The 25,263-nt window shown below is 54.9% G+C and overlaps 1 protein-coding gene across 1 annotated transcript in view; it reads right to left on the reverse strand.

The window, feature by feature from the left end:
• Positions 1-820: 820 nt before the first annotated feature.
• Positions 821-25,263, reverse strand: part of MAP3K14 (mitogen-activated protein kinase kinase kinase 14) — a 42,389-nt gene continuing 17,946 nt past the window's right edge. Inside the window, exons 2-16 of the mRNA XM_060081169.1 lie at positions 19,850-20,125; positions 18,563-18,632; positions 17,225-17,435; positions 16,483-17,103; positions 15,776-15,913; positions 10,081-10,210; positions 9,720-9,851; positions 9,170-9,274; positions 7,691-7,854; positions 7,058-7,208; positions 4,899-5,288; positions 4,630-4,736; positions 4,051-4,195; positions 2,778-2,878; positions 821-2,415 (exon numbers count right to left, since the gene is read on the reverse strand). Of these exons, the coding sequence (XP_059937152.1) occupies positions 2,251-2,415; positions 2,778-2,878; positions 4,051-4,195; positions 4,630-4,736; positions 4,899-5,288; positions 7,058-7,208; positions 7,691-7,854; positions 9,170-9,274; positions 9,720-9,851; positions 10,081-10,210; positions 15,776-15,913; positions 16,483-17,103; positions 17,225-17,435; positions 18,563-18,632; positions 19,850-20,105 (2,886 nt within the window). The 5' untranslated portion in view covers positions 20,106-20,125 and the 3' untranslated portion in view covers positions 821-2,250. The remainder of the gene's footprint in view (positions 2,416-2,777; positions 2,879-4,050; positions 4,196-4,629; positions 4,737-4,898; positions 5,289-7,057; positions 7,209-7,690; positions 7,855-9,169; positions 9,275-9,719; positions 9,852-10,080; positions 10,211-15,775; positions 15,914-16,482; positions 17,104-17,224; positions 17,436-18,562; positions 18,633-19,849; positions 20,126-25,263) is intronic.

Consider the following 25,263-nt stretch of genomic DNA (forward strand, 5'->3'; position numbering starts at 1 on the left):
CTGCAGCAGGCCCAGATTGGTGGGGGGCGGCGACCTGTAAGCCTGGGGCGTGCTAGGCTGAACTTTGCACCTGCCCTGGGCACACTGGCACAAGGCCGCTGCCCCTTCCGTGCGCCCAGGACCCTCCAAGAACCTGCTGAACCTGCCACCTTTACCCCAAGTTGTGCACGTGTGTCCAGTGCACACACAGTGGGGCACAGCTTTGGGGTGCAGGGCCAGATTAGATAAGGCACCCTGTGTGCTGGTGGCGTCCATCCTCAGACAGGGCCTCTCCCACCACCAGGGAACCGACCTTGGGAAAGTCATCTCTGATCACCTGCAGACACTTGGGTGGCTGGAAAGGCTGGGGCTGCAGGCTCACTCCCAGTTCAGTTCCCGGGAAGCCGGGCCTCAGGGACAGAGGAGGGGCGGGGAGTGGGGGGGGGACGTCTTTGTTCTGGGCATGTGGTCTGTCCCCACCTATCCCTGCTGGGTCAGTGCCCAGGCCTCGACACCCTCCTGCTCCTCCCCTCAGCCTGGCAGTGTTCTGCCAGGGACTTCCCTGCTGTCGCTGGGTGGGGGATCTTGCCTGACTGGTCTGAATGGATAGCTCAGAGGCAGAACTGGAAGCACCAACCGGGAGGAGTGGTGGGAAAAGCAGCCCCATTCAAGGGCTGAAAACAGTCCTTGCCTACGGGGCAAGACTTGACAAGCTCCCACCCAGAAGGCACGAGGAGGCTGCTGTTAGGACGTGAGGTGCAGCACACAGGCAGGCGCGAGTGGAGACAACCGTGGCCCAAACACACTTATCATTACCTCAAACTTTATTGCCCACGAGGAGTTCTCTACCGTCTCAACTCTGCAGGACCAAAGCTGCAGTTCTTCACGTACGGGGGGCCGGGGGTCTCTCCCTGGGGAGCAGCATGGCCCAATGTGGAGAGCTGGGCAGAGGCCACCTTGGCAAACCGTGGGGATGAGCTTCTCCCCAGACGGACTCTCAGGGGACATCCCCTCACCCCACAACAATTCACAGTTGATTAATGCTACATGAGTGCTGATCAGCTCGCCGGGGAGGAAGAGGCTGGGGTGATGGTAGGGGTGCTCACCTTAAAGAAACCTGAAGGAGGTTTGAGGGGTCACATGCATGGAGAAGGGTCAAGAGCTGAGTCCCTTCACCCCATCTCCTGGCCTGCTTGTGCTCATGCAGAACCGCTGGCCTGCCCTCCTGGAGGGCAGCCATGAAAGTGCTTGAGGTCATCAGAGTGCAAAGTGCAGCTGGCAGTGCCCCAGAGACCAGGGGCGGCAGGACCAGTGAGTGTCTCGGGAAGCTCATGTGCGGATGTTGAGAGCCGTGGCCTGGGTAACAGGAGTGCCTGCGTCTGCTGCCTTCTCTCGAGTCTATCGTGCCCTGTCCTCAGGCCGTTCCCGTCAGGTAGGTCTCACGTCACCCTTCACTACTGCAGATGAGGGGGCTGAGTGCCAGCTGGGTAGGGGCGGTGCTGGGCCTGCGGTTGGGGCTCGGGGCCTGACGCTCTGGGGAAGACTGGTGGCCAGCAGCAAAGGGGTATGTGCTTAGGGACTGAGAACCATGTCACTTGAACGCCTTCTCTGGTCCTTGGCTGAAGCTGAGCTCAGCTCAGGGCCTGGGTTGCGGCTCCCTGAGAAGTGTGGTGTTTTCTCCCAGGGAGACCCCCAGTGTCAGGTATTCCTCCCTCCCTGACCTGGTCTGAAAAGCACCTAGAGATAGAAGGGGGGTTGATGGCCAGGCAAGGCTGGCCAAGGGGGTCAGAGGGCCCCCTCCATTAACCCAAGGGTAGGTACACCTGCTGCCCCAGTCCTGTACTGGGCCTGGGGGTAGGTCATTAGATGCTCATACCTGCCTGGAACCCGAGGGAGGGGCCCGCCCACCTCTCTGGGACCTGGGCCAGAAGCCACTCTCCCCTGACTGCCAGCAAGTGGTCACTGATCCTCATGGGTCAGGCCAGCTTGTCAGGACCAAGGCAGAGAAGACCCTCTTTGTTCCCCACGGGAAGAGGCCTCCTGTCTTCCTCCTCCTCCTCCTCATGTGGGCTCAGGAAGGACACAGGTGGGAGATCCTGGGAGGTGTTCTGCTAGCCCCACCTTACTGTTGCCAGCCCCTGGTCCCACTGCTGAGCCACAGGCTGGCAGACCCCTGGGAGCAGGCAGGCTGAGCCTGTGTCTCAGGGGCAGCGTTGAGCACCGAGAAGGAAGGTCGCTTCTGGCCGAGTGGAGCCAGTGGTGGAAGGCTGGTTAGGGCCTGTTCTCCAGCTGGCCGTGCTTGACCCTCCAGCTCCAGGCGAAGCTGCCATCAGGGGCCAGGGTGCACTGCAAGTCGATGCCCGAGTCTGGCACCTCCATGTCGTAGCGCACGGGCTGCCCGTCCTTGGTCACCAAGCTGAAAGCTGAGGCTGGGATCTGGGGGCAGAGCAAACGAATGGGCCTGAGAGTGGCAAGGGGCACTGAAGGTTCCTAGAAGCGCGGTGTTGATGGTCTCCTGCCGTGCTGGCAGACACCTCCCTCCAGCCGAGTAGGCGGCCCTGAGGTATCATCTGCCTTTCATTCTGGAACACTTGCAGAATCTCACCTGGCCCAAGTGTGGATCCTGAGGACCCTCCAATCACCACGGCCAGTCTTGCCCTGGGACCCCGGGGGACATCTGGGGCCAACTATTCCCTCTGGTGCCATTGCTACTTATTCAAAAGCCTCCTTCCTGGAGGACTGGGCTAGGTGCACTGGGTTCTGGGGCTCTGCCCCTAAGCGTGTACCTGCCCCCTTACCTGGCTGCTGATGCCGGTTGCGATGTCTCCCACCTTGACCCGGTGGAATTCCCGGATGTGCAGGTGTTCGCCATTGAGAGACTGTATTTGGACTTTCACGCCTAGAAGGCAGGTAAGGTGACCATCAGGAGAGTGGTTGCTAGCTCCCTAAGGTGCCCTGTGTAGGGGGAAGCAGGGTGGCTGTGGGGAAGCTGCAGAGGTGACATGGAGGGTGGAGTGGCTGTCATGTTGTACCCCTGCTAGCTCTTACCGGCCATTCCCGGTCAACACCAGGAATTTGGCCTGCACAGTGCAAAGATCTAAGGTTGGCTGCTGTGGGGAAGTAGTATTTCAACTTACAAAGCAGAAAGGAACTGGAAACAAAGATTCTTAAATTAGATTGTGGGCAACTTAGATCGTAAGTCCCTGAGGTGATGCGGCCTGTGGCCAGGCATGCGGGCTTATGCCATGATCTCACTGTCTCCAGGGAACCGAGAGCTGATGAAACCCTCATTGTGTCAAAATCACAACATGACCTCTGCAACCACGCTTGAAAACAGAGTTCTACATATGTTGTCCTTCTCATCTTCTGACTTCAAATGTCAGAGGAGGATCTCAGCAAACCTACTACTGAGGTTTTTTTTAAAAATATTTATTTATTTTTGGCTGTGTTGGGTCTTTGTAGCTGTGCGCGGGCCCTCTCTAGTTGCGGAGAGCAGAGGCCACTCTTCGTTGTGGTGCACGGGCTTCTCATTGCGGTGGCTTCTCTTGTTGCGGAGCACGGGCTCTAGGCGTGCGGGCTTCAGTAGTTGTGGCTCATGGGCTCTAGAGCTCAGGCTCAGTAGTTGTGGCGCACGGGCTTTGTTGCTCTGTGGCATGTGGGATCTTCCCGGACCAGGGCTCGAACCCGTGTCCCCTGCACTGGCAGGTGGACTCTTAACCACTGCGCCACCAGGGAAGCCCCTATTGCTGACTTCTTGATTAAAACGCTCATGGGGTCCTGTTCTTCCTTCTCCCTTTAGACGACATTAATTGCTCAGTTTTTGGACTCCAGGCCAGGAAAGACTGCTCTCTGCCCCAAGCTAGAGGCCTTCTGGGACTCTATCAACTGCTCACAAGGGTCAATGGTCCTTGACTGCCCCATGAGGAAAGGCTCTGGGTGATCAGGGCCTTTACTCTAAACCAACTTAATGGCCAGGTAGCTCAAATTCTGGGTGCCAGGTGCCTTCCTCTCCCTTCCCCACTGTGCCCCACTCTCAGACTCCCCAGTCCCAGGCGGATCAGGGGACTGTACCGTTGAAATAGCTCGGCGTGTCGGTGGGCCGCCCCCGGGCCAGCACCATGTTCCAGCTGGAGCTGCGGGCCTCCGCCTGGCTGCTCCACGAGTGCACGCCAGAACTCAGGGTGTCCCGCGAGCTCTGAGAGGCCTTGGACGGGTTCTGAAACAGGAGTGGGCACAGACTCAGGCCCCCGGGCTCAGGGAACCATCTCTGGCCTTGGTCTGATTTGGCGAGGAAGTGCCCATGTCCTAGGCTGGAGTGTGGCTCTCCTGAGCATTAGGGCTCAGCACAGGGCTGAGCTCCTGAGGGGCCCTTGGGCTGGAGGAGGGTAAACAGTCATTCTGTGGGGACCAAAGCCAAGCCTTTCCCCTCATTATCCTAGTAGCCAAACCAGTCCCTAATTCCCAGGTGTGTTGGAGATGGATTGTCTCATTCTGAGAAACCAGGACCCCTGCCCCAGTGAGGACCCCTCCCAGAAGGAATGGGCACCCCCGTCACCTGCCCTTTACCCACGACTTGCACACGGCCCCTTCACTGGCCGGACACAAAGCCACCTGCCCTGTGCCCCGGCTCCTGGTCCACGGCCGACTCACCTTCTCACTGTCATCTGACAGGGAGAGGCTGTCGATGCTGAGGCATGAGAGGATTTGCTCCTGTTCCTCCAGAGAAAATGGCTGCGACAGGCTGTTCAGAAATAATTCTGCAGAGAAAAGCAGAAGACGGCTGTGAAAGACTGGGAGGGTCCGGCTGTGCCGTCGGCATTCTGCACAGACTGCTGACCCTGGGGAAGAGGACGAAGCCCAGGCCTTGGTGCAGGGCCCAGGCCCGTGCTCGGGGACCTGGAGGCCGTGGCTGCCCGTACCTATTTCCAGCTGTTGCAGCTCTTGCTCGGGGAAGGTTGCCTTCCGCTCTGGTGAGCTGGAGTTCTTGGCTGGGGCCGGATCCAGGGAGGACAGAGCCAGTGGTTCCCACATCCCGGACTCTCCTTTGCCCCAGTGCAGGCTGGGAGACTTGTTCTGCTCTGGGGGCTCTGGGGGTGGAGGAGGCTGGAGCTGAGGGGCCCCGCCTGCTGCGTCCTCGGCTGGCTGGGGCCCCGGGGCCTCTGGTGAGAGCTCCCCTGGCGAGAGCTCCACTGGTGGGGCACGTAGGGTCTGGTGAGGGTGCCCTTGGCTTGGCGGTGGGTGGGCTTGGAGTGGCGGCGGATGTCTTGGTTCTTTGTACTCTCCCCTCCAAGGGCTCCTCAGACCTCCCACTACAAAACAGAGAGCACACGTGGTGAGGTGGAAATGGGCCAGGCCAGGTGGCCTTTCCTGAGCCGAAGAGGGCCAGAAGCAGGCAGTGAGGGTGGCCTTTTGCCCGGCCAGGACATGACTTTGGAGGGCAGTGTGTGGCCTCCAGAGGAGGCCTCTTCCATAAGATGGCCCCGATGACGGGACTAAGACAGTATTTCTTTTATTCCATTTTCCTCCTAGGTAACAACTGCAAATTTAAAAATGACAGAGTTGGCTCCAGAGAAGGACTTTGTTAATATTAATAGTAAAGAGAAGATTTAAAAATAGCTCCGGGGTCATGCCAACTCACAGTTCCCAGGCGAATGGGCCTCGCTGACCCTCCGTCTCTTACCCCTCCCTTCCCGATAGTCAGTGCTTCCTGAAGACACCATTCCTCTGGAGTGGGGGGCAGTTCAGCCCTGGGGCCATTACAACTACCATCTATGTTTGGCGTCAGGGGCTATGCAAGGTCTCTCTTCTGTTTTACTTATTCCCTTTCGTTCCCATAACCACTGTCTCTCCCTTGCCACCCCCTACCCCGCCCCCGGCTGACGTTCTCTTATGTTCAACGTGTCATTTTGGGTTTGATCGAATTCTTGCAAAGCATGTGTTGTTTTTATTTATCAATTTTTAAAAATACATTTATTTTATTTTTGGCTGCGTTAGGTCTTTGTTGCTGTGCGTGGGCTTTCTCTAGTTGTGGCGAGCAGGGGCTACGCTCCGCTGCGGTGTGCGGGCTTCTCATTGCAGTGGCTCCTCTTGTTGCGGAGCACGGGTTCTAGGTGTGTGGGCTTCAGTAGTTGTGGCACGTGGGCTCAGCCGTTGTGGCGCGCAGGCTCTAGAGCGCAGGCTCAGTAGTTGTGGCACGCGGGCTCAGTAGTTGTGGCACGTGGGCTTAGATGCTCCGCGGCATGTGGGATCTTCCCGGACCAGGGCTCAAACCCACGTCCCCCTCATTGGCAGGCAGATTCTTAACCACTGCGCCACCAGGGAAGCCCTATTTATCAATTTTTAATTTACAGAAAAGGCACTGTGTTCCAGGCCTTGCTCTGTTGGCCCTCTTTGCAGCCAGCACTATGGCTTGAAGATCCAGCCAGGTTGCCCCGTGAGCACTGAGTTGCTTTAATTGCTGTGAGCGCTGCGTGGAGCATCCTCCACCCCCCACCCCCACCTTTGGCCTCTCCAAGCTCCCAGGGAGGGACACCCGACTCCCTTCCCACAAACGACACTGCAGCGTGCATCCGCAGGCGTGTCCCCTTATGGACCTGGGCAGAGTTTCTTTGGCGGTGCGCCCTGGAGCAGGGTGCTGGGTCCTGGGTCTGCAGACGTCTGCTGGAGTGCTGCCAGGTGCTCTCCAGCAGAGCGTAAAGGCCACTGTCCCTCATCCCCACCAACACTTGGCGTGGAACCAACTTCCTGATTTTCCCCACACAAATGGCTAGAAAGTGATACCTGGCTTTATTTTACATTCTCTGATACTGAGTTCAAGCCTCCCTTTATATGTTGTAACCCCTTGCCCCATCTCTGAGCACAGCCTCTGCATCAAGACACAGTACTAAGCACAGTACAAGGCACAGTACTAAGCACTTTGACTCACGGGACCTCAGTCTTCCTAACAAGCCTGAGGTTGGTGTCATGCTCATGCTCTAGACGGGGAAACCAAGGCTCTGAGAGGCTGAGTATCTCGTTCTTGGCCACTACATGACCCCGCCGCCTCTCTCGCCCCCTGCAGCCAGCATGGGGCTCTTACCATGCTGCAGTGCCAGGCTGACCTTCCCCCCCAGCTCTGCTGCAGACGCTCGGTGGACAGGCTCTTTCCTGAGCCCCTCCTGGATGGCCTGGGCTGTGAGGGGGGCACAGGAGGGCGGGATCTCCCTCACAGGCGGAGGCTCGCTGGCAATCTGGGGGTCAAAAGGCAACATATGAGGCCTGCCTCCCCGTCACTTCCTGGCCCCCAGCTTTCTGTTCTTGCTCCCGCTCCACTCTCCCCTGCCCTGCTGTGCTGGGGTCGGTCACAAGGACTAGAGTGGCCTGGTCTAGAGTGAGGGCTGGGACTTTTCCAAGAGAAGGTAGGACAGCACAGAGCTAGGGGGTGAGGCCCCCGTGACTCCCAGGCCCAGCCTGTGAGGAGGCAGGCAGAGGTGGACCGGGGTGTGGACGCAAGAGAGCCCTGAACCACAAACCCAAGAAGACCCCTCACCTAGGATCTGCCCTTGGACCCTCAGATTCGAGTAGCCAAGTATTTTAGTCAGGATCCCACATTTATGATGAGGCCTCTGCTTGCTCCCATCTGCCACTGAAGAGCGGCCAAAATGGGAGGCCACATCAAGCCTGCAGCCTGGGCCCCGTGGCCCTGCTGGCTGTCCCAGGTGCTGTCACGGACCTTGAGGCACAGCGGCCCTCGGAAGTACTGGGTCCAAGGGTGGCAGCCATTGAGCATGTGCAGCATCATGCAACAGCTGCTCCAGATGTCCACCTTGGCATCACAGGGCTTGCCCATCACCACCTCTGGCGCCATGTGGGTCTCTGTACCGGGGATGTAGTCCCCTGAGAAGGTGAGGAGAGACAGAAAAGGCAACTGTGAACTCTGATGGGCACAAGCCTTGGCAATGACCACCCGAGTCAATTCATGAAACACCCGGACTATCTCAAAGTACCTTAAATAGAGATAAAGCCTCCAGATCAAACTTGCTGGGGCTGAGCCAAGTCGGGGATTGTCCTGGGGACCAGGACGAAGAATATATCATCCAAAACACAGGCTCTGCCCTGTGGACCAAACCCTTAAAGTGCTTTCCAAAAGGGGGGAGGGGCCTAGACACTGGAAATTCGGTTGTAGAAGACTGATTAGTGGTATGATGTTCCTAAAATGTAGGTTAAAAAAAAAAAAGGAAAAAGGAAACTTATATGCAAAAAGACTAGAAAGATTGATGCCAGATGTGAACAGTATTTTTTTCTGGTGGTTTGTATTTTTTATTTTTGCTTAGCTTTACTTTCTGCAAAAGATATTAGAAAAGATATTTTTGTAATAAGAAGAAAACACTACAGTTATTTCAAAGTGGAGGGCAGGTGCCCATGTTCAATTTACATCTTCAGAATTACCAACAGTCCTTTAACAACAAAGAATCACTTCTAAAAGACTCTTTTTCCTTTGGTCAAAATGAAATAATTTTATGCTAATGCTATAAATAAAAAAGCAGGGCACAAAATAGTGTTATAATGGCCTTAACCATGTACAGAAAAAAAAAAAGACCTGGAGGGAATTATCTAAAATATTCATGATTATCTCTCTGGGCAAAAGGAATGGTGAGAATTCTTTTTCTCTCCCCTTCCATACCACTTAACACTGTAGTTGCCAAATATTTTACAGTGCGTATGGATTATTTTGATAATCAGAAGAATGTAAGTTAAAAACAGGGATTTCTTCAGCTACTGAGCCCCAGCCCCTTGGTCAGCCTCCCCATTTTGCTTTCAGAAACTGTGCTCTCAGAGGCACAGGAGGGCTGAGGTCACAGGGTGGGAGCACAGCTCCCCAGAAAAGGCTGGATAAGAGGGGTGGAGCTCTGGGGGCTCTGAGGTAGGAGACCTGGGGACCTCAGGCGAGGCACCCAGCCTTTCTGTTCCCTACCCTGTATAATAGGAACATCAGAAACAAGCACCTGATACGCATTGTTGCATTTAAGCCTAACAACAAAAGCCTCATGATAACCTAGGGTTGCTGTGGGGCTGAAGTATCTTGGTGGACCTAAAGTGCTCACATCTCTGATTGCCATTAAGGAAAGTACAGGAGAAGGCACATGGCTAATGCGTAGTAAAGGCTACTAGCTATTATCATTGTGGGGAGCGGCGGCAGGGAGGGGCGTACCTGTGAGCAAAGACTTCCCCAGGCCATCGGGTTGAAGGCACACAGCATGGCCAAAGTCGCAGAGGGCTGCGTGGCTCCCATCGCTGGACAGGAGCACATTGTCGGCTGCCAGGCCACCCCCGGGAAGAAGAGGAACAGGTGAGTCACCAAGAGCCCCCGCCCAATCTGCACCTCCGGCGAGGCAATTTTCTGGCTGACCCTGCATGGCAGCTGCTGCTTCTGATTAGTTTCATTAGTCATGGAGGGAGGGAGGAGGGAATCAGTTCAGCCTGGAGGCAGGCAGCAGGCAGGATCTCTGAGGGTGAGGGGACAGTGCCACTCAGCTCTGCTGTCCCCACCCTCCCCCAGTGGTCACCAGTGTGGTAGGAGCTTGATCTGCTGTTCTCTGTGGGCATCACCCACTGGAAACTACAGTGCCAGGCTGAGCGCTGGGAGAACACACTTCCCCTTCCTACTGGAGCAGGCCCAGAAGACCTGGGAGGAAACCAGGCAGGGTGGGGTGAGGAAGGAGCCCCACGGGGTCCAGGGCCACAGGCGCCCTGAGCCTTACCTTTCACATCTCCATGTAGAATCCTTCGGGTATGGAGGTATTCCAGCCCTTCCAGAGCCTGGCCCAGGTAATAAAGGGCCCGGTCCTCCGGCAGACAGCCCCTCTGCTTTATGAGCTGGCCCAGCGAGCCACCTAGGAGACCAATGGCCAGTCTTTACATGGGGCTTTTCCAGGCCTGCAAGCCAGCCAAGGGCAAGTGCCTTCGAAGGGCAGGTGGTAGAAAGCAGGCCTTTCTTGCCGATGTCACAGGGTCAAGAGATTAAAAACGGATTGACTAGGGATGAGGGTCAACCTGGGCAAGACTCAGGGAAACCCTTGGCTCTGAATGTGGAGGGAGAAGGAGCGGCAGCTGGCTCCTCACCTTCTAGAAGCTCCATGAAGATGTTGACCCAGGGACCTTCCTTCACAGCTCCATACAAAGGGACGATTCTGGGTGAGGTCAATCCCGCACATGCCATCAACTCCTCAGCCCGAAACACTTCAACTCGCACCTGGAAGGGCCCAGAGGTGGGTGTGAGTCAGGGTGATGGACCAGGGCTGGTTCCCTGGCATCCTGTCAGGACCCTTGAAGCTCCCTGCACAGAGGCCGCTGATGTTCCCGGTGATGATCCTGAGGCCAGGCAGGGGCCCTGGTGGGCCTACTGGAGCCTTAGAGACTAAACTGTGCCCCCTGGGGGTCGGGGTCAACGCCTAGTACTCGATTAAAGTTCTGCAGTGCTGATGCCTATGGAAATATAGTCACAAAAACTACAATCCTTATCCAGGCCCCTGGCATGCTGCCCACCCTCAGAGATCGGCCAAACACAGAACTTTCTTTTCCCCAACCCAAATATCTGGACAGTTTCTAGGTCATGGGACCTCTTCTGTATCAACATCCACTTCTACTCTTAAGATGCTGGGCTTCTGTAGCCAGAGTCGATGCGGCCAAGGTTCTGGCTCTGTCAGTGCCCCTGGATCCTCAGTGTCCTTCTCAGCACTTATTATTTGCTCATAATTATTTGCCTTTTCCCCTGAGGGCTAAAATGTCCATGTAGATGGGGCAGTGCTTGTTTACTCTGTTTGCAGCTGTTTCCCCAGGATCTGGGCATAGGAGAGGATTCTCCTATGGGGAGGGGTTTGGCCAAGGCCCCTCCTACAGGGGACTGGCAGGCCAGGGACCACCCACTCCTTTCTGCAGGGACCAGCATGACATGGAGGGAAGAAATAGGCCTTGGGTACAAACAACCTGGGCTGAGACCCTGGCTTGGCCATTTCCAAAGGTAGATCACTTCCCCCAAGCTATGTGCCTCCACATGTGAACGGTGGGGACAGTGGCATCCGCTCCAGGGTGGAGTGGGGATCTGGAGGGGTGATAACCAGCACCAGGCCTGGCAACTAGTGGGCGCTCAGGGAATGCCAGCTCCCCGCCTCCTCCCTCCAGCTCAAATAAGAGCAGCTTACTGAATGCTTACACTTCCTAATAGAGACTTGTCCTTTCCGGCTGCAGCTGGTTCTCATGTTAGCCCTGAGAAGTACCACCAGGGGGCATGAGTGGTAACAAAACTAGCCTGGAAGCCGTCAGTCAGGGCCTGGCAGTTTTCTTCCGAGACCTGCTGACTTGTGCAGCTTTTGGACTTTAGCCTACCAGTGGAAAATGTCCCTCTTTTGGTTCCTTGCAGGATATCTGGTTTGGTTAATCAACTCACATGAACTTTGACTCCCTGTCAGTGTTTCCAGCTCTGAACCTGAGTTGGAACTAATCTGCCAACCGGACTTGTATTAACAAATGTCTTTAACCCTACTGCTCCCAAACTGTGGGGTGAAGCACCCTGGGGCACCACAGAGAACTTGGAAGGGGGCTACCGGGTATTTTGCATTTGCGGGAAACAGCAACGATGGACATTTGGGGACACCACACAAACTACTAGCGTGAGACAGTTCAGTTTCAATGATCGAACTGCTTTCTTCTGATGACGTATCTTTACGAAGCTAGGTTTTTGGAGGTTGTTGTGACAAAAAGGTACTTCAGGGGGATAACGTGGAGCAGGAAATGAAAGTGATGGCGTCCAGTGATTTCTAAGTTGGAGAAGTTGTGCCTGCCCAACAAGGCATGCATCCCGTTAGTAATTAACGCTTGTTTAAGAACAAAATTTCTCTCTCAGTTTATGTGTGTTGTTATTCAAATGGCTACGAGGTTATTAGGATAAAGACTTATTATTGGACCCAATTATTTAATAAATGGAACTGGTCAGTACTTGTTTTGGCCTGGAGCACCTTGAAAAAATGACTGAGACATTAAGGGCTGTGAACCAAGAAAGTCTGGGAGCCTCGGCTTTAACTTTGAAGAAATCCGTAAGTCCTCTGGAGGGTCCCAGGAATATTAAAACCCTTCCCAACCACCCAGATCAGAGGGGGTTGGAAGGGACACTTCAAAACACAAGGTGCGTTAGAAGTCTGGGCCAGCCCCAGGGAGAGCAGGCTGAAAGGGCGGTCCCAAGGGAGAAAGGATGGCCTTCTAGTCCAGGCCAGCTGCCCATCCGGCCACCTCTCCTCCCTGGACTTCAGTGTCTTCGTCTGTCAAGTGAGGGCTGGACTCTGATGAGGATGTTAATTAATGTGGGCTAATATTTAATGCCCACTTAACACGTGCCAGGCACTGTGCTCAGCACTTCATAAGCATTAGTCGTTTACATCTTACGATAGCCTAGGAGGTGATATTATCTCATTTTACAGACAAGGGAGCTGAAGACTGGACCAGTAATCTGCTCAAGGTCACTGGATATAAAGTAGCAAAGCTGGGATTTTGGTGGGGGAAGCCTGACTCCAGAGCTCCCAGCTACCCCACCTCGCTGAAGGCCCTTCCAGGTATATTAGCTTTTACACCTGGGACGTTTTAACCTACGTTCAGGCACGCGCCTTCCCAGGTGGAAACATGGTCAGCAATCACCTAACTGCCAAATCCACAAGCCACTTCCCTCTGCTTAACTGCCTGCCCGCTTTACACTGCGGATCACTTTTTCCTTCTTGAAACTTTCCCTCTTGTTTTCTTTAGTATTCGTATCCATTTTATTTCATCGGTAAAAACGGGAGTAACAGCAACTCTAATAAGTTCTTTTAAAGATCCCAGGAACATAAATATGTAAGGTGGCTAACACAGTATTGGGCACATAGCTTTCCGCCTTATTTCGTCATCACCATAGAGATATTCTCCCCTCGGTCCTTGTACTGATCTCCTTCTTAACACTTGTCCCGGCTGACTTCACCATGTCCCCGGCTGATGGCTGCTTCTACCACCTTTACACCATGTAAGTGTCCACCCCCCATTACAATCTGAGCTCCTTCAGGTCAGGCGTGTGGATTCCACACCTCTGTCTCCCTGGCACGGAGTCTGGCACAGAACAGGTGCTTGGTAACAACAGCTGGCTGGACTTGGCCAAGGCCACCCTATCCCAGATCAGGGCAGAGGCAAAAGGAGGCTCCCAGAACTCCATGCTCGAGCCAGATGTTCTCAAACGTACAGTTCTTAACCCTCTTTGAGCCACAGACCCCTTTGACAATCTAATAAATAAAAAATGTGTGTGTGTCCACACGTGCCACACACATACACACTTTAGAATAAAGTTCCAGGAATTCATGGATCTTATGAATTCATCCACTGACTAGGTTAAGAACTTACACACTGGCTGTTAAAAAGCACTGGACAGATGTATATGTACCAATAAGGAAATCTATCCATGATACACTATTACCTGAAAAAACGTGGTACAGAACAACAAATGAGTGCAATCTCATTTCAATAAAAGAAACAACTACAGGTTTGTATGTGCGTAACAAGTCTAAAAAAGATTTATGTCAAAGGCTGGTTACCTCAGAAGGGGACTGGGCAACAGAGGGACTTTTGCTTTTTGGGTATCATTCTTTTACAATGAGCCTCTATTAATTTGAAATTAAAAGTAAGCTCAAACAAAACCCTAACGCCCACCCCCCCCACCGCCTCAAACTCTACATTAAGCCCGGGACTTGTGACCAATCAACATCTGACCTGGGGCCATGAATGTTCTAGAAGGAGGGCCAATGGGGTGCTGATGTCACCACATGATACCCCACATCCTGGAGCCTCCCTAGGGAGCGTCAGAGGGTGTGCAGACTTGCTCTGACCCCCTGTGCGGCTTGACCTCTGATCCTCGGTCCCCACCCTCCACCCCGACCCCCTAGCAGGGAACAGTTTCTGAGATCTTCCAGCTGAAAACGCTAAAGGACACTACTGCCTTCCCTACCCCGCTGCCCTGGAGAGAAAGGAGGGGTGGTCTGCCCGACCAAAGGCAGCTGTGTGGGCTGCCGAAAGCCAACCCCGCTAAGATCCTGGATGGGGGAGGCGGAGTTCTGAGAAGGGCTGGCTCTGGTGGGCTGGGGCAGCGGCTCTGGGGCTGGCAGGTCCGTGCCTTGTGCTTGGAGCTTGTCTGACTGCCTCGGGGAGGTGAGAAAGGGAGTCTCTGTTCTCTTCTACTATATTAGGGTTGTTTACCTTGTTGCCTGGGACTCTGAGAACCTCAGCAGGGGAACAGCTGAGGAGCCCGGTGACTAAGCTCCCCAGCATGGGCGCTCATCTCCAGGACACTTCACACTCTCTTGCCCTCCTCCCACCCGCCTCTCAGGAGGAACAGCTGAGCCTTCTCCGGTGGCCCGGGGAGGGGACTGCAGCTGAGGGGGTCAGGCACGTGGCCTTGGCATCCCAGCGAAACACGATGACCCGTGCTGGCAAGAACTAAGCACGTGTTTCGGCCGGTGGGGGTGGGCAGGGGTGGAGCTGGCTTAGTTGACACGGTATGCCTGAAGCTTGGGGTAATACCTACGGATAGTCCCCTCTCTCATCCCATCACCCCGAGGCCCAAACTCTAGAACTCTAACACCTGGTCACACACAAGCCAGGGCAGCCAGGTTTACTCACAACACAATCTGTACCATCGCCCCTTAAAGTCACAGGCACCCAAGACAGTGGCGGTAGCAGTGTCTACTCTGCATGGGGCCTGAGCGGGATGGACCTGCCTGGGCTGGCTATTTGGTCCTTTTCCTTTTGGGGATCAGAGTGTCCTTGACAAAAGCCATTGGAAAACAAGGTCCATCTTTGAATTAGCTTATTTCACGCCGCCCAAGGGCCAGGGAAATGGCCCGTGGAAACGTTTCTGATTTCCATCTTAGGAAGTCCTTGGCGCTAGCCCTCAGGCTGAGTTGGGGTCAAGGACAAGGTGGCTTCTAGTCAAGGTGAGAGGAGAGGAGAGGAGGAGAAATGGCATCTGAAGGAGAGCACGGCTGACACCCTCAAGGACTGCGAGGCCTGGGCAGTGTGATCTGACAGGAGGCCTCAGTTCCAGGCCCAGCTGTGCAGCTGTGGGCGAGGTGCACACCCTCTCTGGTCTCCAGTTCTAACATCAGTGAGACGAGGGAGTGGGAGAGGTGACTCAGGCCTCTGCCTCTAATCAAAATCCTAGAAGCATGAGTCTTCCTCCCCTGTCCCTTCCCGAAGAGAGGTTCAAAGCCAAACTCTACAGTCGGACAAGCCTGGGGCTTCTTGCTAAGTCTCGTTTCCCATAATGTCCATCTCGCAGGACCCAGTGCTCCGGCCGACAGAAGGCACAGCCCAAACTCAAGTCAGACCTGACTCCCAAGGTGCACGGCCTCCTTTGGGAAGCGCCTGTCAGGTGGAGGCTATGCACTTGCTATTACCTTCTGGTCCACTACGTAGCTTAGGGGTTTCAGCTCAACATGAATTCCATGACAATCCAACCATCTTCCAGGTTTTGACTTGCTCTAGGGGCCTGGCATCAGGAGTGGCCCAAGCTGCGTGCACACTCTCGTGCTCCCTCTCACATACACGCGCACCAAGTGCGGCGCCCAGGCGGGGACACGTGACCTGGACTGTCCCCTTCCAGCTCCAGCTGACCCAGGGCAGCCAGGATAGTCAGACGCCGTTAACGAGTCAGACCCATGGCCTCCCTGTGCTAATCTTGAAAGGAAGCAGAGGGAATGCGACAGGCCTCCTGCCCGCCTTCCCTCCTCAGCCCCGGAGCCCGGCATACCTTTTTGACGGCACACTGGAAGCCGGTTTGCTTGTCCTCCATCCTGTGGACCTCTCCGAAGGAGCCTCTGCCCAGGCAGGGCTGGCGCGTGGCCCAGTGGATGTCCTCTCGGTACTCATAATCCACCGGCTTGAGTTTCTGGGGTTGGCAGGAGACAGAGGCCGGTTTCAGTGGCCAGGGCAGTGGAGGGACGAAGGGTTACAGTGAGGAAGGCTCTCCAGCTGGTGGCCCTTGCCAGGCTGCTGGGCTGAGCCCTCACATCCAAGAATACCAGCAGGTCTGAGGCAGGGCTCGGGCTCGGGGTGTGGGGACGGACCCCGAGAGGGGGTTGCAGGAGTCAGGCGAAGGCAAAGGAGAGCTTCACGGGCTGAGGCAAGCCGATCCTTGCGATGAAGAAACCTCCTCCCCAGACTTGTGATTGTGGGACAGAAACGAAATTGTCAACCGCCCTGACCATGAGAAAAAATGACTCAGGAGCTAAGTGGTAGAGGAAAGGGAAGGACAGTGAAGAGGGGCGGGGGACAAGGGATAGTGTCAGAGATGGACGGGATAACACCCAGAAATCTAAGTTTGGGAAAATCACATAACATTACACAGTGACCCAGGAAGAGAACTAGAGGAAAAGGGGAAGGGAAGGGGGTAGTGAAGGTGGACGGCCCTGGAGGTGGACGCGGTGGTAGGTGTACGTGTGTTTGGGGACTACTCGCCTCGATAAGCAGGACCCCCTCACTGTCCTCGGTTTCAGGGCTGGGCTCCCGAGGCTTGGAGCCCCCCACCAACCAGGTCTTGGCCAGGCTGGCCAGGCTGCGGGCCTGGCCGGAGCTCACGCTGCCTTGCAGAGCGTGCACCAGGTACTCCTCCACGGACAGCTTGTCACTCGAGCCATGAGACGGGCAACTGGGCTTCACGTGTGGGCCAGGCAGGGGCTTCTGGCCGTCTACACAGGCCAGTCTGCCCAGGGGAGGGCCGGGCAGGGGCTGCTGGCTGTCTACACAGTTTGCCAGTTTGCCTAGGAAGAAGGACTCTAAGGGGTGAGGTTTCCAGGGCTGGAGAGGGTGGAATGGGAAGGGGTGGGGCCGTCTGCTGTAGGGGAAGGGGTGAGCGGGCTGGGGCAGGGGGCCTACGTCCTGGGGGTGGTGGAGTTTCCACACGTGGTTTAAGCACTGCAGGGGGCTGATCAGTTTGTGGAGTTCCGGTCGAGGCAGCGCTGGCCGCAGGCCCTCCCCGAGTTTCTTAAACCAGAGATGGCCGAGGCCTGGCTCCTTCAGAGGCCTGGAGAACTGGGGGGTGTTTCTAACATACGGGGTGCCTAGCGGAGACTCATCCTCCTGCGGGGGAAACACAGCTGTTAGGACGCGGGGCTGGGGCCAAGGCACAGGTGATGTTCCGAAGGCCCCTGAGCCCAGGGGGTGCCCGGCACAGGGGTCTGGGCGTAGGGGAGGGTCTCACCTGCACCGGGACCGTGCAGCTCTCCTGCTCAGGGGTTCTGGGGAGGGGTCTGGCCAAGGCCACTCCTGCCTGAGCCAGGGACTTGGAGCTCTTCTTCTTGCGTTTCCTCCGGGCTTTGCTGCGCCGCTTCCCCTTCCAACACACGCGGGCCATTTTGCCCTCGGTCGAGTGGGCCACATTGTTGGGGATTTGATCAAGACTCTCGGACTGGCTGTCAGCAAGGGGACAGAGACACGCATTCTGAGTGTGAGGGGGCAGGGAGACAGAACGGCTCAGGTAGCTGCGGCTGGAGTCATACATACAGACCCGAGGTCAAATCCCAGCTTGGTCAGGACTTGTGTGAACGTGGGAAAGTTCCTGAGCCCCAAAGCCCTTTAGGCTCCTCATTGATAACATGGAGGTGGCGTTTCCTGCCAGGCAGGGCGAAGACGGGCTTTAAATGAAATAGCTCATTTAAAAAGCCTGCCTCGGTGCCCGGCCCCGCGGCAAGCTTCCGATCAACAGTGGTTGTTACTAAAGTGAGGGTGCACACGGCTCTTCTGGGTGGAGGGGGAGACATGGTTCTCTCCCTGCTCTCCAAGGGGGGCTTGCCCTTGAGAGGTCCCGGAAGGGGGGCATGTGGCTCAGAGGGCCACAGCCCTCGGCAGGCATTCTCGGCTCTGAGTTGGCTTCTGTTGCCTCCAAAGCAGGGACAGCTTTGGTCACTTTCCCGCTAGCAGTTCCCAAATTCCAACGATAAAGAAGTCCACCTGGTGGTAGGGGAGGAACCGTTTCCAGGTTCAACCTCCAGCTGCCAAGAATCTTCTTTGGGGCTGGGGAGGCTGGGAACAGACGGAGCCGCACTTGGCCTCCTTTCTACAGGGCCGCCGAGCTGCAAGCCTGTCCCTGCCTGTTTCCAAGCCCTCATCCCTCCTTGGGTGTGTCTCACAGAAGGAAAGACACAGCAGGTTTCTCCCCGAGTTAGAGCGGCTTCTCTGGGCCTGCACTCGTGGTCACGTGCCAGCGGCAAAGTGCCTCCTGTTCCCAGCATCTTCCCTACTGATGGGAACCGAGGGGGAGCAGCAAGGACTCCGAGGAGGAGAATAAAAATAAAATGTCAAGCTGATGTGACCCTGATGTGACCCAGAGGTAGTCACCCACACGCTGGGAAAAGCTTTTGAAAAGCTTATTTGGCTGCAAGAGCAGCTCAGCGAGGACGCCTGGGTGGGTTCCAAGAGCCGAACCACAGGTGCTGAAGGAAGGAGCCAGGGGTCACTTGGGAGCGGCCTGGGCAAGCAGCTGGGGTGGGGACGCCCCCGCGGCAGCTCCCTGCCACCCCACTCAAGCTGACTTCCTTACCTGTACTGTTTCGAGCCAGCGATGAAGATCCGTTCTGAGAAGGTGGGGCTGAACTCTTGGCTATTCTCACCTTTTAAGTAAAAGCAAAGGGGTTGGATGAGCAGAAAGGACAGAAAGAACAGGAATTCAGCACTTAGGAGAGAGGCACGTTGCAGATACCCTCCCAGCCGCTCCTCCTTCCCAGACCCCTTCCGCCTGGCGGCTCACCTCCTCTCACTGGCAGCCCCACCCCTCCCTCCCAGCCTGAGGGTCAAGGCACAGGGCGTGCCTACAATATGGGATCACAGGGTGCCCACCTCACCTTCACATACTGTGAGGTGTAAGTGAGATGAGCTATATAAAACACTCAACTAAGTGCCTGGCACACAGTAACAGCTCCACAAATATACACTCTTACATATAACGCGTGTGTGTGCGCGCGCGCGTGTGCAGTACTACCATTACTATGCCACTCACTCCACTTTAATTTTTATTCTCTCATCTCTCGTCAAAGGCCAGCCAGAAGGAAGCAGAAGATGAGGGGAAGGATGTGTGTATGTGAGAAAATACCGTTATGAGCTGTAGGTCTCGCCAGGCTCCACCCCAGGAAACCTCCTGGGGTGGAGGGTAGGTGTGGGGCAGAGAGGGGATTCCTGGCCCTCCCCACGCCCCTGGGAGTTTCTCAGGCTCCGGTGGCAGCCACTGTTCTGAGCCATCTTGAGGTATTGTGAGTGGAAGCAGAAAGGGTCAGCCTGGGATGCCCCGCAGACCCTGCATCGGCCCTGCAGGCCCGAGGGCAGGCGTTCATTCTTTGGGGGGGTGGGGGGCGGCAAGCACCAGTGTGGAAGGAGGTGAAGGGCCCAGGTCCCAGGGTCCAGAGAGGCTTTCCGGAACACTTGGCCTTTCCTGCCTGGGCCTCTCCAGAGATGCTCAGGCTGCCCAAGGTCCCAGCAGAAGGCCTGCCTGATGGTCCTGCAGGGAGTGCCCAGGACCTTGGAGCCCAAGGATTTCTGTCTCCCAGCTCCCTTCCCCTGCTCTGGTCATGAGCAAGGCCTCTGTCTGCCACTTCTTCCTTCTTGTGCTTCACTCCCCTGCACTGTTTGAGCTCCCACTTCACACTGATCCTTGGCTTAATTTCCAGGTGTGTCTTGCAAGTCTTCTATGGTGGTCACCTTGACTTCCCTCTTCCACAGGGGGACCCTGAGCCCAGCCCCATCGGTGCCCAACCACCCTTGCACAAGCGCTGCACCCACCTGCAGGCTCCCCACTTGCCCTCTCTGCCAACACTCCCAGCCCAGGGCTCCTTACATTCGGCCTGGGCGATGATGGAGATGGCGGCCGGCCCGCCCTCGGAGCCTTCCTTGGCTGTGCCTTTGGTAATCACGTCGTTCAGGATCTCCCACTTCCCGCAGAACATGGGGCTCTTCTCCACGGCCTCGAGCTTGTGGACGGAGCTCTGCTTCGTCTCCATTGCCTGTGTCTTCTCCTGGGCTTTGGCGAACTCCTTCTGCTGCCCGACCGCGGAGCCGGGGGCGCCTGGGCAGGCCATTTCCATCACTGCCATCTCCCAGGCTCACGCTCACCCTGTGAGAGACCACACACAGAGCAGGTCACCCCCAGCCCCCGAGGCGCCCAGGTCAGGCTTGGGTGGGAGGAGAAAAGCAGGGGCCAGAGGGTCTCTACCTCCTCACGCCACACGTAGCTATCCTCCAAATGTTCCAAATGGCAACCTCACCATTGTTCCACGTGGGGTGAGCCCCCCAGCCCTACTGGCCCCTCCACCGTAAATGGCCCCTCTCTCCGCCCCACACGGGGAACTCCAGCCCGCCTCCTCCAGGAGAGACGTGGACCAACATCTGGGTTGGTTCTTTCTTGCCTTTATAAATAATGGCTGAATCTTTTTCTGTTGTTTGTTTGGTGGTGAACTTTGCTTCCCCAGAACAGGGCGGTGGATCCTATACTCCAAAACCATCAGTCACATCACTGATTCCACACAAGCCTTGCTTCGTAGAGGACACGCCTGCACCATCCATGACGGCTTTTCTCCAAGTGGAGAGAACCAAGGTTTTGTTTTGTTCCCTAGCTAGAGGTAGATATATGTATGTATATGTGTGTGTGCATGCGTGTGTGTACATAGGCATCCAGATGTGTGTGTGTATATATATAGATTTGTGTGTATATTTATATAAACATTACATACATACACATAAATGAAATCTTGCAAATTGAAAAACCAGCATGCAAATGGCAATAGCGGCACTTGGCTCCTTTCACGAGACGCATCTGTTTGTGGCTCTCCAGAAGGCACTGACACGCTTCCTTCTGTAATGTCCAAACTCATTTGCTGAAAATCTCTCCTAAGTATCATTTTTCTTTCAGGCAACATTAGTAGTGGAATTTATATTAGAGCCCCGGACACCAACCGGCACCTCTAGAAATATGAGGACAAAGCACAAGACGTCACCTCTCTCTGGGCTCCATCTCTACCAGCTCTGCGTTCCCATAAAGCCAGAAGGGAGAGAGAGCCCACTGTTGTGACAATCTGTGCTAACAGCACGTGGGCTAGAGTTGTCATGAAAGAGAATGGCACCGCCCTGAGATTGTTACCATTTGGGAACCTTTTTAAAGACTGGGGCTGTGGACTCCCAAGGGCAGGGCCCTTCTGGGTCGTGACTTGCTTGAGACAAAGCCTGAGAAGGCATCAACTGCAGACAGGCCTTCAATAAGCGCTCTCTGATTGCAGCCTGGTCCTAAGGCTGTTACTAACAGAGGAGGTCTTCCCTGCGGTAGCTCCATTCATCCCGGATCACTCCTGAATCTGCTCTTGCGCGAGAAAGGCAGACCGTGGGAAGCCGACCCTCCAACACCTCTGACCTTCTGCCGGATCAGGCTGGAAGCTTACAAGAGACAGTGGGATGCTGGGAAACACTAGGCTGAAACCTCCTTCCTACTGCATCTGCCTCACCACAGTGGCTACGAAAGGCTGAGTCAGCTTGACTGGGGTGTGGGTGTGTGGGGTGCCTTCAAGGGCCTTCTAGCTTTGAACTCAGCAGCTCCAGCTTTCAGCCTGGATGCCTGGGTGTGGTCCTGCAGGCCGGATGCTCAGGAGGCTGAATGGGCGGCCTCATTGTTTCTTAATGACCTTAAGAAGTCTAAGGGGTGTTCTGACTTCAATTAGGTGAAAGCCCTCCAAGGCAGGCTGTTTTACTTGTAACCATACTGTCATCCCAACCCCACACCTCCACAGCTCCTTCCATCTCCAAAAAGGACTTGATCCAGGGCCTAGAGTAGGGCCCACCTCTCTCAGCCTCTTTATAAGGGAAATGAGATCTTAAAAACAGACCCCAAGCCCTCCAAACCTAATAGTATTAGAAGCGTGCCTATAGGGACATTGCTTTAATCTCCTCATTAAAAATTTTTTTTTTGTTTATTTGGCTGCACTGGGTCTTAGTTGCAGCATGCGGGCTCCTTTAGTTGTGGCATGCATGTGGGATCTAGTTCCCTGACCCTGCATTGGGAGCACGGAGACTTAACCGCTGGACCACCAGGGAAGTCCCTCTCCTCATTTTTACTTGAAGAAACGCAGGCTTAATTAGGCGGAGACTTGCCCCACATCACCCAGCCTGTGTGGGGCAGTGCAGGGCCAGACCTAGTGGGCTGTGCCGCCCACTCCCCAGTCCCCTGGGCTGCAGGCAAACACAAGGAGGAAAGTCTTGGTCCTCCCTGGGCAGAAGGCTTCTGAGGGTCAGAGGTGGTGTTGCCAGTGTAGAGCAGAGTGGGGCATAGATGAAACAGCCGGTGCTGGCTGCATGAGGGAATCAAAGGGCAATGCTGAGCATCGGGGATGAAGAGAGAGTTTCATCTGACGGTGAAAGAAATGAGGCCAGCAGTCAATCTTGCTCCGAGGGCAAGATCTTAAACCCAACATCTTAAACCCAGATGTTTAGAGGTCTATAGAGCTGCACTCAGGCTCAAGTGGCCTGTCCTGCCCGACACGGCTCATCCTGAGCTGGAGCTCCTCCAGACAGGCTGTGGGGCACCCCCTCCCCCAGAAGCTGCCCTTTCACCTTGGTGGCTAGGTAGGCAGCTGGCCAGGGGCCCTGATCCTTCCTCCAGGAGCACTCCAGGCTCCCTTGTCCCAGAGAAGCCGAGGCTGAGGCAGCTGAGCTTGAGGCCTCCTCCTTTGTAGTTCCCTGATGACTCATCTGGCAGCCTAGCAGGCAGAGAAAGGAACAAGGTGGCCTGAGAAGCTAACCCAGCAGCTGGCAGCTGAATCTGTGAAGGGCACGGGGAAAACAGGCTGACCCTCACCTCCCAGGGGCACGAAATCTCGGCCCGGGAGCTGTACAGCTTCTCCTGTGTCTGGCTTCCCTGTGCCACATGACCATGACTCAGACCCTCACTGACAGTCTCCAAGTTCAGGAGGCTATTTTCAGGACGCTTTGGCCTGACAGCAGCTCTCCGACACACACACACGCTTGCTTCTTCACTCTTGCCCACTTCTACATGGGTTGTGATCTACAAAAAATGGGGTTCTGCGCGAAGCCTGAGGCTGCTGATTGGGTGGACTGCCCAGCTCTGGACTTTGGTCCCTGGCTCGTTGCCCCAGCCCAGAGCCCCGCAGCTTTGCCCCTTCTTTCTCACTCCTGCAGCCTGTGGGAAGTGAGGACTAAGTGGGAGCCCGTTGTGTCTCTGCCTTTGAAGGCAGGTCAAAATCCTGATCCATTACTCAGCTGGACTCTCTCCACAGCTCCACTCAGGCCCCAGATGCATTCTTCCCTCCGCTCTGTGTGTCAGAGCTGAGGACATGAGCAGTGACAATAGCCACACCCTCTCAGCTCACCCACAAGGCTATGAAAACACAAGGGGAACGGAAAGGGGCCGAACGAATTCAGTATTCTTTCAGGGCCTGATCCACATACACTGCCTGTTCTCTCTTCTGTGGTGCCTCCATGACCCCCTGGAGGGATCCGGGGGTAGGAACGAGTGGGATGGAACCAGATTAACCCTTGGGCATATCTGTGTGACATGCCTGCATGTCACAAGGCTCCTGGGCTCAAGCTCAACTCCCTCACCAGCTAGTAAAGATCTTCTGTCCGAGTTGAGGTGTCCTTAATGTGGGTTCAAGGATGGCTCCAGGGAGGTCTGGGAGCCCTAGAAACTATTCTTGTATTTTTCCAGGGAAGAGGTCCATAGCTTTCATCACATTCTCCAAGGGTCTGACATTCCTCAGAAAGTTGCTCTAGTCTCCCCAGAAGGTCAAGGCCAGGGCAAAATGCTTGTTCTGGCTCCATATTTTTACGCCGAGGGAAAGCTCACTAATGTAGGGCCTTCCTACCTGACTGCAAGTTAGAATAACCATCTCAAACGCACTCGCCCTAGGTCTACTGAATCAGTCACTGGGCATTAGGCCCAGAATCTGTACTTTTGACAAGTTCTCTGGATGATTCTCATGCCCAGAGGCCAGGGACTGCCATCTGACCCCTGCTCTATACTGTAAGGCTGCACTGTCCAATATGGCAGCCACTAGCCACATGGCTATTTATATTTAAATCAATTCATTTAAAATAAAATTTAAAAATCAGTTCCTCAGTTACAGTAGCTACCATATAGGACAGTGCACACAGAGAACATTTCCATCACCGCAGAAAGTTCTATTAGACAGTTCTTGTCTAAGGCTATGATAGCAATGCTGTCTCTGACAGCAAAATTTCTATTCCTAGGATTCTGGGACAGGAATGGGGTTTAGACTAAATGAGTGCTTGATTAACTGGAAGGTACAAGAATAATGTTTAAAATTTTGATGACAACCTTTCTAAAATGTATCATATTTCAGTTCCCTGTTTTAGTAAGGTCAGTAAAAACACTAGATTAGGAACCAGGAGATATGAGGTCAAACCTTGGAAGCTTTTTTTAAAAAGCAGCAGGACCATTTTTATTAAATGAAATCCACCTCAACCCCCACAATATAAAAGAGCGAGAAACGTGCAACTGCTATGAAATTCACATTAGAAACAGCTCTCCACTGAAGAAGGTGGGCAAGGGCCACACATACTCATACTCCCTTCATCCACCACAGACCTCCCCAGAATCCTAGGTCTCCAAGGAAAAGAGCCTGAAAACGAGTGGCCTAGGTCCTTTTGAGGTTCCTTCTAGTTTCCCAAATGCCACTGATCTGTCAGGATTATTTGAGGGCTGGATGACTCCAATTCAGAATGATAATTGTCAATATTTACTAAGCACCGCCATTATTTATTTTATTTTATTTTTTTTTGCGGTACGCGGGCCTCTCACTGTTGTGGCCTCTCCCGTTGCGGAGCACAGGCTCCGGACACGCAGGCTCAGCGGCCATGGCTCACGGGCCCAGCCGCTCCGCGGCACGTGGGATCCTCCCAGACCGGGGCATGAACCCGTGTCCCCTGCATCGGCAGGCGGACTCTCAACCACTGCGCCACCAGGGAAGCCCTAGCACCGCCATTATTAATGTCAATTTCAGATGTGAAAACTGAGGCTTAGAGAAGTTCAGTAACCGGCCAGAACAGTCACACAGGGACAAGCTGCAGAAGCGGGGCTGAACGTGCACTGCTGCTTCCCCAGCCTTCATGCTAAGCCTTGAGCAGGCCACTGAGTTTCTTCTCATAGCTTCTTCAGAGCAGTTTTGAGGGCTGAAGGAGGTAGAGTGCTTGACATGGCAATCAGCTTGCCTGGCCAATAGAAGCTGA

The sequence above is a fragment of the Mesoplodon densirostris genome, chromosome 18 (genome assembly GCF_025265405.1).
Source record: "Mesoplodon densirostris isolate mMesDen1 chromosome 18, mMesDen1 primary haplotype, whole genome shotgun sequence".
In the NCBI taxonomy this organism is placed as follows: Eukaryota; Metazoa; Chordata; class Mammalia; order Artiodactyla; family Ziphiidae; genus Mesoplodon; species Mesoplodon densirostris.